The 13,085-nt window shown below is 39.6% G+C and overlaps 1 protein-coding gene across 1 annotated transcript; it reads left to right on the top strand.

The window, feature by feature from the left end:
• The first annotated feature begins 268 nt into the window (after window positions 1–268).
• On the top strand, window positions 269–10,281 carry LOC119793172 (fibroblast growth factor 6-like). The gene is made up of 3 exons (XM_038300193.1): window positions 269–1,039; window positions 1,462–1,565; window positions 7,619–10,281. Exons 1-3 carry the CDS (start codon window positions 697–699, stop codon window positions 7,793–7,795), a joined length of 624 nt encoding a protein of 207 aa, XP_038156121.1. The 5' UTR covers window positions 269–696; the 3' UTR covers window positions 7,796–10,281.
• The last annotated feature ends 2,804 nt before the right edge of the window (window positions 10,282–13,085 follow it).

Consider the following 13,085-nt stretch of genomic DNA (forward strand, 5'->3'; position numbering starts at 1 on the left):
GAGCCAGGTTGGTTTTAGTATCTTAAATATTGTTTATTATTATTATTATTTATTCAGGTTCTTCCTGTTTGCTTTTTAAATTTGATTGTTCACCTGAAACTGTAAAAACAGTAGCTAAAACAGTAGAACTATGTATAAGGGTTTTTTTTGTTTAGATGCCTGATTTGGTATTTGCATAGTCATTGATGTAATGTTTTATTTTGAAAAGCTTTTAAAGGAAACTCTTGCTTTAAGTCCATCTTACTTTCCTGAGGCTGGTGTGAAGGTGCAGTCCCCCCCATCAGTGGTATCAGACCTGCTGGTGCTGCTGGGGTCCACAGGCTCTCTCCTCCTCCCTCTCCCCTCTTGTAATGGGGGGCTGCGTGCAGCGGTGAAGTCACAGTGATGTCATTTGAGGAGGTGAGGGAGTAGGGGGCAAGGTGAGCTGGTCTTGCAGTGAGTGGTGCCGCCCCCTCCACGGCAAGCGTTGTCTGTACAGAGGCGTGGAGCGGCGAAAGATGGTCATCGCCACCGGCACCAATCCAAGTTGCGACGCCTTCTGTTCTCCACTTGTTCAGATCTCGGGCCATGGGGCCCTGATCTACATTGACCCAAAAACTCTAACCCTTCACAGCCAATATGCCAGAGGACAGAAGATAAGAAGAGTTGCTTTTTCAGGGCAGGTAACTTTAACCAGGTGCCCCAAAGGTAAACTGGATGGCCTTTGCGCAAAGGTGTCACTACAGCATGCGCAGCGGGGCCAGGACGCACTGGACTTTGCCAGCAGTTATTGTTTTGTGGACTTCTCTGTGGGCAATCGCTTCCTCTTTTCCGATCCCACACAGGACTAATGCTACTTTGTTAGAAAGGAAGTGGGAGACCCTTTTCTCCCGCTCCTACCTGGGTATAAATGGGGACAGATCGCAGCTGAACTGGCAGAGCGACTACTTGCAGGGCATCAAAAGAGTGCGGCGGCTGTACTGCAACGTGGGCATTGGGTTTCACCTGCAGGTGCTCCCTGATGGCAGGATAAGCGGTGTGCACAGTGAGAACCCATACAGTGAGTTGCATCCTGCAAAAAAATAAAAATAAAAATGCATTGGAATCCAAAGAGAGTGTATCTTTAAAAGTTAGATCCGGTCCTGCATGATATTTAAGTAGCGCAGCATGGGTTGAAAGTTTCCAAAGGCAAACACAGTGTACCGAGCCGTGCAACGGTGCATCCAAAAACACGACACGAATGCATGACGCGGACTTATTTTTACCCTGATGTGGGGCACTCATATTCCTCCCAGCGCGCTGTAAACCAACCACAATGTCTAACATGCAGATAGCTGATTGCTGCACACATAACGGAGCATCATCCAAGTCGCAGTGCACCTGCAAGGCTACACCCATCACTGCTGCATAGGCCACTGAAACTTGTCCCAAACCGCAGCGTCGCACTGACTCTGCCTCTCTGTCACATTATGTCTCATTCAGGTCTGATAGAGATCTCCACCGTGGACCGAGGAGTGATCAGTCTGTTCGGGGTGAGGAGTCAGCTGTTTGTCGCAATGAACAGCAGAGGAAGGTTGTACGGAACGGTAGGTTACAGTGGCGCAACTCTGGAGTTCAACAGAGCTGTTGCTACATCCACTGCTTTATGAGGGCTGCTGTGTTATTAATATACCCTGATGAGAGGAGGGGGACAGGTCACAGCTCTTTACAGCCTCTGCTACAAATATCTCATTTAATAATTATTGTATTACTTAATTTAACTATCACATGGTATGTTTATAGATATTTAATTGAACTGGTGTGGTATGTTTGTTGTCACAAATCAACTTGAAATATAAAGCTTGGAGTATAATATCATAGCCACAGTCACAACCTAACTTTTTTTTTGTACTTTTATTTTGCTTTTGCATAAAATATATATAACACTTGGACATTTTACCAAGTTATTTTAAATATTTATTAAAAAAAGGCAAAAGTTTGACTTGGGGGGAATTAGCCTGCTGCTTTAAAAATGTTAAATAAATGCGATAAAGCTTATAAAAGTGAATCAAACTCTAATCTCTTCATTCATATGTTTGGATCGTTTGTAATGTTTACAAAAGTTGATTGCTGCAAATTAAGTTTAATACTATATATCTTAGAAAAACAAATGGACTAATCTTCAACTGAGTGACATACTGTAGTCATCAATATCACATTGTTAGATATTTAAAAATAACATTTATTATTAAAAGGGCTATAAATCACAGCTATTTTACATATGTGTGATGAATTAAGCTATTAAATCAGTGTAGCTTCAATATTGACATTGGGCGAGTGGATTATTGACTCTTTTACCATTCAGCCTTTAAGAAAATGCACCAGCAAACTTCTTATTCATGGTTTTAATTTTCTGGAATGAAAATAAATCTACATGGGTATATATTTAGGGAATGGTTAACAACAAGATATTTTCAAATAAAAAACATCAGATTAAAAGTTTAGCATTTTTGCATTAGTTGGTTAATTGTTTTTAATATAACAGATACTAGATGAGGGTTTTTGTACATCTACATTGTTAAAGGAAAATTCCGGTTTTTAACACTTTTAGCCCATTTTCTGTAGTGTCCAGGATGAAATCGAATGATCGACACCAAAATTTTGACGATTGGTCCTGTCTCTGCTATTTGGCTCATGCAGAATCCCCCCCTGGCTGCTTCAGAATGGCTTCCATAGTGCATATCCAATAATGTCCTTAAAACAACCTTAAACGTTCTTTTTTTAAAATATGCTACACACCGGGGTCGTCAGCGCTGTTCAATGACGTTCCAAAAAAAGTTTCGTGAAGAAAAACCGTTCCTGTCTTGTTTTATTTAGCATTTTGTAAATCCCAGGACTATTTTTTCCGATACATCACAACCGCTTATAAACTTCCGCTTCCCATTCCAATCTGAAGCGTTGCACACTCCAGACCACTAGTTGGCGACGGTATCCTCTACCGTCAAACTCAAAGTCCAATATGTCCTCCTCAAGAATCCACCTTTCGTATTCCATTTTCAGAGTTTTTTAAAGATTTTAACAGAGATGTTAGCACCTCGACGTCGGAGTACACAGAGTGAAGCAGAAACACTTGGGCCTTGCGAAAAGATTATAACTAAGCGTAAACAGGCCCCATTTCCTATTTCCGGTGGCGGAGGGATATTGACTATTCCAACAGAACTCAATGGGATTTACAAACTGCTAAATAAAACACTACAGGAACGTTTTTTCTTTACGAAACTTTTTTTGGAACGTCATTGAACAGCGCTGACAACCCGGTGAGTAGCATATTTTAAAAAAAGAACGTTTAAGGTTGTTTTAAGGACATTATCGGACATGCACAATGGAAGCCATTCTGAAGCAGCCGGGGGGGATTCTGCATGAGCCAAAAAGCAGAACAGGACCAATTGTCAAAATTTTGGTGTCGATCATTGGATTTCATCCTGGACACTACAGAAAATGGGCTAAAAGTGTTAAAAACCGGAATTTTCCTTTAAGGTCTTAAAAGCGTCTATAGTAAAATAGCCACAGCGTTTCTGATCATCCTTGGAAAAGTAAACAGTGAACCAGATTTTATGCAATATAGCAACATGAAGCAACAATGCCACATACAGGGTAGGGAAAAATGCTGCAGGGTTTCTGAAATTGTTCCAAATGGAGAATCTGAAATGTTGTGTACTTGTATTTGTGGAACAAGTTATTGTAATTCTAGCTGCAGGTCCTTTGGGTAAGGTCTCAACCATCTTTCTAACTAGAAACAGAAATGCTTGGTGATTCCTTTCAGTCAGATTGGAGATCATTTCTGAACTTATCAAAGATTCTAGTCGGTCTGGTCTTGGTCATGATCTAACCATCGCCCTTTAACTGCTTTAATGTTATGGGCCATATTTTTGTGGCTAGATTAACCTCCTCCTTAATCTGAGTTTGTTTTTCAATCCCACCTCTTTCAAGAATAGCCTTAATTTCAGCTCTATACATCTTCTGCTGTAACATCACACACCATGATGCTGCCACCACCGTGTTTTACTGAGGGGTAGTATTCTCAGGTTTGTGTGTGATATAATATAGGGGTGTTGTACTAAAGGAGGCTAAATAAAATCACAAACTATGCTTTTCAGAATCGTATTCAGAAATGTTGCCCTGCTATCTGCTTATTAGATGAAATCTCCTTAAAATTGTCAAGTGGGGGGGAGGTTTGACAGGAGGACCCAAATGTAGACTGAAACTGAAGGAGTTTACTTGTATATTTATTAACGAAAACATTCAACAGAGGCAAAAATCCAAAACATACAGGTGCTGGTCATAAAATTAGAATATCATGAAAAAGTAGATTGATTTCAGTAATTCCATTTAAAAAGTGAAACTTGTATATTATATTCATACATTACATACAAACTCATATATTTCAGATGTTTATTTTGTTTAATTTTGATGATTACAAATGACAACAAATGAAAATCTCAAATTCATCATATCAGAAAATTAGAATATTACTGAAGACCAATAAAAACAAAGGATTTATAGAAATGTTGGCCAACTGAAAAGTATGAACATGAAAAGTATGAGCATGTACAGCACTCAGTATTTAGTTGGGCCTCCTTTGGCCTGTATTACTGCAGCAATGCGGCGTGGCATGGAGTCGATCAGTCTGTGGCACTGCTCAGGTGTTATGATAGCCCAGGTTGCTCTAATAGTGGCTTTTAGCTCTTCTGAATTGTTGGGTCTGGTGTATTGCATCTTCTTCTTCACAATACCCCATAGATTTTCTATGGGGTTAAGGTCAGGAGAGTTTGCTGGCCAATTAAGAACAGGGATACCATTGTCCTTCAACCAGGTACTGGTAGCTTTGGCACTGTGTGCAGGTGCCAAGTCCTGTTGGAAAATGAAATCTGCATCTCCAAAAAGTTGGTCAGCTGCAGGAAGCATGAAGTGCTCTAAAACTTCCTGGTATGTGGCTGCGTTGACCCTGGACCTCAGAAAACACAATGGACCAACACCAGCAGATGACATGGCACCCCAAACCATCACTGACTGTGGAAACTTTACACTGGACTTCAAGCAACGTGGATGAAGTGCCTCTCTTCTTTTCCTCCAGACTCTGGGACCTTGATTTCCAAAGGAAATGCAAAATTTACTTTCATCAGAGAACATGACTTTGGACCACTCACCAGCAGTCCAGTCCTGTTTCTCTTTAGCCCAGGCAAGACGCTTCTGACGCTGTCTGTGGTTCAAGAGTGGCTTGACACAAGGAATGCGACAGCAGAAACCCATGTCTTTCATACGTCTGTGTGTGGTGGTTCTTGAAGCACTCACTCCAGCTGCAGTCCACTCTTTGTGAATCTCCCCCACATTTTTGAATGGGTTTTGTTTCACAATCCTCTCCAGGGTGCGGTTATCTCTCTTGCTTGTACACTTTTTTCGACCACATCTTTTCCTTCCCTTCGCCTCTCTATTAATGTGCTTGGACACTGAGCTCTGTGAACAGCCAGCCTCTTTAGCGATGACCTTTTGTGTCTTGCCCTCCTTGTGCAAGGTGTCGATGGTCGTCTTTTGGACAACTGTCAAGTCAGCAGTCTTCCCCATGATTGTGTAGCCTATAGAACTAGACTGAAAGACCATTTAAAGGCTTTTGCAGGTGGTTTGAGTTAATTAGCTGATTAGAGTGTGGCACCAGGGGCCATCAATTTTGAACCTTTTCACAATATTCTAATTTTCTGATATGATGAATTTGAGATTTTCATTTGTTGTCATTTGTAATCATCAAAATTAAACAAAATAAACATCTGAAATATATGAGTTTGTATGTAATGTATGAATATAATATACAAGTTTCACTTTTTAAATGGAATTACTGAAATCAATCTACTTTTTCATGATATTCTAATTTTATGACCAGCACCTGTAAATCCACAAAATACTTACAAAAGGGGTAAAGAAATGACGACAAACCAGCAACAGGACTGAACAGGTGGAGAACATATGGGAGAGAGAAACAAAGACCAGACTAATTAGCAGATTGGGAGCAGGTGTGAACAGAGGCAGGAAGGGAGTTGGGGAAAGGAGAACGACACAAGAGGGAAATATCTAAGAACTCAAAAACAATCAAAAATAACTACAACACAAAAATGGAAGTAAGACCAATGGAAACTCAGAGTTAAAACTTGAACAGGACCAAAACCGTGACAAAAAAGCTTTTTTTGATTGTAATATGGAAAAAAGGTTAAAGGGATATGAATATTCTTGCAAGGCACTTTAAGCAAATATTATTCTTTTCTTTCAGATTAACAAACAAAAGTAAATGTATCTCCACTGTCAAAAGCTACGTTATTTAAAAAAAGAGTCATATAATGATTGTTGTTTAGTGATTTTCATTTGTACCATTGTTATCTATGGGATTTGTTAGTTCAGGTCGCACCAAATGACCAGGGACAGCCTTATCAGTTCAGATACGAGAGCACGATGAATCCTTATTTCTGAAATGCGTCTCTTTTCCAACAACATTCCACCTCCTCCATGTTTACTTCACAGCACTTTGTCTGAAAAATCTGCTCACTGCAATAAACACCTGAGCCCCATATATATTAAAACCTGTTATTAACATACACATTCTGACACTAAAGCTGATTAAACCTCAGTATATGGTAGGATAAACTCTATAACTTTGGTCAAATGTTTTGGAAATCTTGCCAGTAGGTTCTTAAATCAGTTTGCCAGAATTCAGCCCTTTTCCTTCTAAAGAGAACCTGAGGAGCTGATCATTTGGAGAAGGCACAAGCTGCTTTTTTTCTTGGAAGTGAAATTATTTTTAGTGTCCCCGTCTTAAAAATGACAACCCCCACTGAAGGCGGAATGGAAAAGTCCTAGAGCAATCCAGAAGACGGACCCCAATAGGTCTGAACCAGCAATCTGCCAATTCTTAGAGTTTAAATCGATAAACCAAGTGGCCCACATGGTAGTTTCTTTTGTGTGTAAAAAATAATAATTAGAGATAATTACTTTATTTATTTGTATCATTAATCAGGACCAAAACGGACACAATTTCCAGCTTTGAGCTACAACTTTTTAGACAAATCAAATGCAGCATTTGTTTTTCAAACTTGACTGTTTTTATTTAGCATTTGGAATAATGGCTTCTTCCTCCCAGAGTGGATTTTCAACCCATGCTTGTACAGGCTGTGATTCACTGCAGATAATAAATCTCTGCAAACAGCTTTAAACAGCATCTAGCAAGGTGCTAAGCTGTCGTTTTGAAGTCGATTCAACACATTTCAAATGGAAACTTGTCCAACCTGTCTCCTCTCTAAAAATTGAGACAGCTGGACTTTCCCAAGCTATTTATACTAGTATATAGTTGTCATAGCATCAGGAGATTTTAGCAGACATGTGGGGGTCCACCATTCTCTCTCTAATATGTTGGCTGACTTCTTTTAAAATTTCTGATCTTAAACAAGGATATGCATCTCTGAGGGATTGCCTTTAAATAAATGAACAGATGCGCCTTTTTTGAAATGTTATAAATTAAGAAATAAAAAAAAATTTAATCAGACTTAATATCAGAAAATAATAAAAAAAGCTCCCGCGTTGTGACAGTCGCTGAAACATTTCTTCCTCTCCTCTCTAGAGAGTCTTCAAAGACGAATGCAAGTTCAAGGAGACGTTGCTGCCGAACAACTACAACGCCTACGAGTCTTTTGTTTACAAGGGCTTCTACATCGGCCTGAGCAAGCACGGCCGCGTAAAGAGAGGCAACAAGGCGACCACGGCCATGACTGTCACACATTTCCTCCCGCGACTATGAAGGAAGCTGACTATTTCATAGAAATTTGCACATGCGGATGTTCCTCCAGGTAACATATATGTAGAAATGCAAAGGCCTGACAGACACATCCATGAACTGCGAAGGAAAATACAAATATTTATTCTGTTATACATAAATATTTATGTGTATATTTGGATAGGTGCGTTTGTAAATGTATGCCAAACTGAGCTGCTTATTGTTATTTTTTTTCTGGACAGGGTGAGTCAAAGCCTTTTTTCCCTGTTCCACCACATTGGTGCTTGCTGTAACTGAACTACACACCACTTACTTTTCTGTGATGGAGGATGAGCTATATGCTGTGCTTTTAAGAGTGAAATTAATACTTTTTATTACCTCAACGAACCACTTCACTAGATGAAGGAATGCATGGACTTCTGCTCAAATGTCTGTTTATCGTTTTATTCAAACCTTTAAATGCTTGATGGTTCACTGCTCAATTATTGATGTCCAGCAGTGGAGAGGAGGAAAATTAAATGCACTACTTTTTTTCCTGCACGATTTAAAGGTGCCTTGGTGTTCCCACTAGCTGGCCCCCGTTAAACTTCTGTGAAAGAGACACCCGGAGGAGTCAGAAATAGGGCTGACACTCCAGAGAGGCCCTCAGAAAGGGGAAAAGGTGGGATCGGCTATCTCTGGTTTATTTTCTTTTCTGTAATTAGATCGATTAAGTAATAAACAATCTGTGGTTGAGACCAGAGAATGGTCAGCCATAGAGACTGGCACAAGGCCGTATGTTTTACTGCGTAGCATATCCAGTAAGCAAACAGGGTGAAAAACCATATGTGCTGCCGCATGGAGAAACTTTTTGGATCGGACCTGGCTTGCTTCTGCACAATTATCGACTGAGTGGACAAAGGACACACAAAAGCTGCTGCACAATGCCTTTGAAAGAGCCCCAGCAGTAGAGTGGGCTGCTGTTTTTGAAATGCAAAGCTTTTAGCTGCTATTAAAAGGATGAAACAAATGGAAAACAATGTAAATAGCTGCAAGTTTGAAAGACGAATTTTTGTTGCACGAAAATACAAAGGCTGCACAAGAAACCAGCAATGATGCTACTTATCCATTCGCTTTCTTTACATTTTCTTTGGGAATTTGGAATATTTTGATGCTCTAGGTGTTTTTTTTTTTTGCAGTCTTTCCATCTTTTCTGCAGTAGCACTGCAGTGGCACATCGGTGAATAGAGCTAGAGCTAAAACAGGTCTAAATGCAATTATAGATTAATCAGTTTTTGTGCATCGAAGACTAAAAGGATAATGCAGATGAAAAAATGGATGCAAAGCTTAAGTTTTACTGCTAATCCTCTACATTAAGGGGGTAAAACGATGGAGGAGTTTAGCTATACTAGCAGCAGTTTGTTCATGTTTTGCAGACTCACAAAATGGGTATTCTTGTTCAGTATTCCAAAGATATTTTTCTTGCCTCGTTCTCTGAATTCCCAAGACTCCTCTAGAGGGGATCTACTTGTAGTTCCTGCAGCTGTTACCTGCTTCATTCCTGTGCGACAGGAAGCAGGACTATTTAAACCCAGGAAAGACGTGTGTGTGTGTGCATGGAGTCCGCACGCTGTCTTTGTTTGTCAAACCACCGCCTCCTCTGCGGGAATGTGGCTCTGTCAGGATGACAGGGACGCTTCCCCACATACCTGAACCCTTTGACGGGCCGCACTGTCCACCTCTGCCTGTTTGCTAACCCTAACCTTCACCCCCACAACTCACCCCCTGCAGGGTGGAACCTTTCAGATTCCTGTTTTAACCTGTGAGCTTCTTCCTCGAATATTAGCCTTTTTTAGTTCAAGGTCAGAGTCGTTGAGCTGTCTTTGGTTCCACGCCTGTGGTCAGGGTGGTCTGTTGTTCACAACAGGAATTTAAATCATCTTTTATGTATAAAGTGTAGAAGTACTTCTATCCCTTTATGTGAACTTTTCAACAATATCAGATGAGAGATCACCACAAAGTAGAGCTTAATTGTAGAGTGGAATGAAAACTGACATCCATTTGGCTCCCATAAGAAAATTAAGACATTGATGATGCCTTTTTGTGTTATATTGGAGCTTAATTCATCTTTCCATAAATGCTATCTGCCGAACAAACATCCCCACAGCAAGATCCTGCCACTACCATGTCTTATACTGTAAATTATATGTTCAGTTAGTTTCCTGCTAAACTTAGTCAGAAAGCTAAACATTTTCGTTCTTCCACGTGTTTCCTGTTCACTAAAACATGCAAACAGATTATGTGTTTTTCTTTACACTGAAGCTTTCTTTTTGCAACTTATCTCTAAGATTTTCGACATGGGTTGGTAGGTTTGTAGTTGTGTTGTATTCTGTCCCTTTTCAGCTGATGGATTGCACAGAGCTCCAGGAGATGTTTTTAAAACACTCAACACTTCCATAAACTTCTCCATATCTTTATGTCAGAACCCTGAGATTAAGATAAAAAAACATACTACTAGCACTTTGGGCTGTACAGGTGCTGGTCATAAAATTAGAATATCATGAAAAAGTAGATTGATTTCAGTAATTCCATTTAAAAAGTGAAACTTGTATATTATATTCATACATTACATACAAACTCATATATTTCAGATGTTTATTTTGTTTAATTTTGATGATTACAAATGACAACAAATGAAAATCTCAAATTCATCATATAAGAAAATTAGAATATTGTGAAAAGGTTCAAAATTGATGGCCCCTGGTGCCACACTCTAATCAGCTAATTAACTCAAACCACCTGCAAAAGCCTTTAAATGGTCTTTCAGTCTAGTTCTATAGGCTACACAATCATGGGGAAGACTGCTGACTTGACAGTTGTCCAAAAGACGACCATCGACACCTTGCACAAGGAGGGCAAGACACAAAAGGTCATCGCTAAAGAGGCTGGCTGTTCACAGAGCTCAGTGTCCAAGCACATTAATAGAGAGGCGAAGGGAAGGAAAAGATGTGGTCGAAAAAAGTGTACAAGCAAGAGAGATAACCGCACCCTGGAGAGGATTGTGAAACAAAACCCATTCAAAAATGTGGGGGAGATTCACAAAGAGTGGACTGCAGCTGGAGTGAGTGCTTCAAGAACCACCACACACAGACGTATGAAAGACATGGGTTTCTGCTGTCGCATTCCTTGTGTCAAGCCACTCTTGAACCACAGACAGCGTCAGAAGCGTCTTGCCTGGGCTAAAGAGAAACTGGACTGGACTGCTGGTGAGTGGTCCAAAGTCATGTTCTCTGATGAAAGTAAATTTTGCATTTCCTTTGGAAATCAAGGTCCCAGAGTCTGGAGGAAAAGAAGAGAGGCACTTCATCCACGTTGCTTGAAGTCCAGTGTAAAGTTTCCACAGTCAGTGATGGTTTGGGGTGCCATGTCATCTGCTGGTGTTGGTCCATTGTGTTTTCTGAGGTCCAGGGTCAACGCAGCCACATACCAGGAAGTTTTAGAGCACTTCATGCTTCCTGCAGCTGACCAACTTTTTGGAGATGCAGATTTCATTTTCCAACAGGACTTGGCACCTGCACACAGTGCCAAAGCTACCAGTACCTGGTTGAAGGACCATGGTATCCCTGTTCTTAATTGGCCAGCAAACTCTCCTGACCTTAACCCCATAGAAAATCTATGGGGTATTGTGAAGAAGAAGATGCAATACACCAGACCCAACAATTCAGAAGAGCTAAAAGCCACTATTAGAGCAACCTGGGCTATCATAACACCTGAGCAGTGCCACAGACTGATCGACTCCATGCCACGCCGCATTGCTGCAGTAATACAGGCCAAAGGAGGCCCAACTAAATACTGAGTGCTGTACATGCTCATACTTTTCATGTTCATACTTTTCAGTTGGCCAACATTTCTATAAATCCTTTGTTTTTATTGGTCTTCAGTAATATTCTAATTTTCTGATATGATGAATTTGAGATTTTCATTTGTTGTCATTTGTAATCATCAAAATTAAACAAAATAAACATCTGAAATATATGAGTTTGTATGTAATGTATGAATATAATATACAAGTTTCACTTTTTAAATGGAATTACTGAAATCAATCTACTTTTTCATGATATTCTAATTTTATGACCAGCACCTGTAAATGTAATCATTTCGGACTATCAGATTGAAGGAGGCTAAAATCAAATGGGAATAACAGTTTTTACATTTAGATTTGCAAACGCAATCAGCCATGTAACCACTTTTTGTTTTACTTCATCTTAATGCTCTACTTTGTGTTGGTCTACACCATAAAACTGTAAAGAAAACTAGGGAAAGGTGAAGGGATATAAATAATTTGCAAAGAACTGGATGTTTTTTTAGCCAGTCTTGTTCCTTTCAAGGATTTCAACAGTTCACTGTTAAGAACGCATCAGTACATCATGTTTCTTTCTGTTTTCTTAACGCGCTGGGATTGGAAAATATATATATATATATATATATCCCCCCAGGTCTTTCTCTCCTCAGGAGATAGCTCCTCCTGTGCTGACCTCAACCCCCCTGATTTTCTGTCCGCTCCATGGATTCCTGCCATTATTCTCTTTGCACATAAACTGCTTCAGCAGATAAAAATTCGAGAGAAAGAGTCAAAGTGGAAGTAAACTCTCAGATTAGGAGATCTGATCCCTCTAGTAGCACTTTAAACAGGACGTCTTGATCAATACACCACAGCAAATATATGATACTTAAAAAGGGGTTTAATGGACAAAACTCATTGTTTTCCTTAAATCCAAAATCTTAAAAAATAAAAATAATGCTATTTATTTATCTTTCTACATCTTATTTTAAGTGAAGGTAAGGAATGTGTCCTTTTATGTTTGAATGTATAGCAGAAAGCCTGACTGCAGGCGCGTGCTTCATACATTATCTCGATTCCTCTGTTCTCATATACCTCACCTCCTGCCTTAGTTTTGGTTTGCTGATCACTGTAAAATAAGGAGAAACAAACTTTAGGGGTTTGTTTCCGAGGGCAGACATTGCTAATTGTTTTTGTTCCTTTTATTTTTGTACGTATGTGCTGTGCACAGCAATCTACTGTATTCCTGAGAAAATAAATAATAAAAGTTTGTTTTGTTTTTTAAAAAAACTGCCTGGTAATTTATTGTCTTTCCCCCCAAAGTTAAAGTTCTAGGGTTTTTTCCTCAAACTACATTAATGACTTTTAATGTTTGAAGCTTTTATGTTAAGTTAAACAGAAGAAGATGAACTAACTCTGCTGTATCTGAAGACAACGGCATTAATTAATCATGCTTCCAACCCCTGAAGAATACCATGAAAATGTTGGGTGGGA

Source organism: Cyprinodon tularosa, unplaced genomic scaffold (genome assembly GCF_016077235.1).
Source record: "Cyprinodon tularosa strain WSP-4 unplaced genomic scaffold, ASM1607723v1 ctg442, whole genome shotgun sequence".
Taxonomy (NCBI): Eukaryota; Metazoa; Chordata; class Actinopteri; order Cyprinodontiformes; family Cyprinodontidae; genus Cyprinodon; species Cyprinodon tularosa.

Bases quoted from the DNA above. Each gene is read 5' to 3' on its own strand.
- LOC119793172 (XM_038300193.1), top strand. From the start codon at position 697: ATGGCCTTTGCGCAAAGGTGTCACTACAGCATGCGCAGCGGGGCCAGG. The intron at 1,040-1,461 runs GTGAGTTGCATC...TGTCTCATTCAG, and splicing joins GCACAGTGAGAACCCATACA to GTCTGATAGAGATCTCCACC. The intron at 1,566-7,618 runs GTAGGTTACAGT...TCTCCTCTCTAG, and splicing joins GAGGAAGGTTGTACGGAACG to AGAGTCTTCAAAGACGAATG.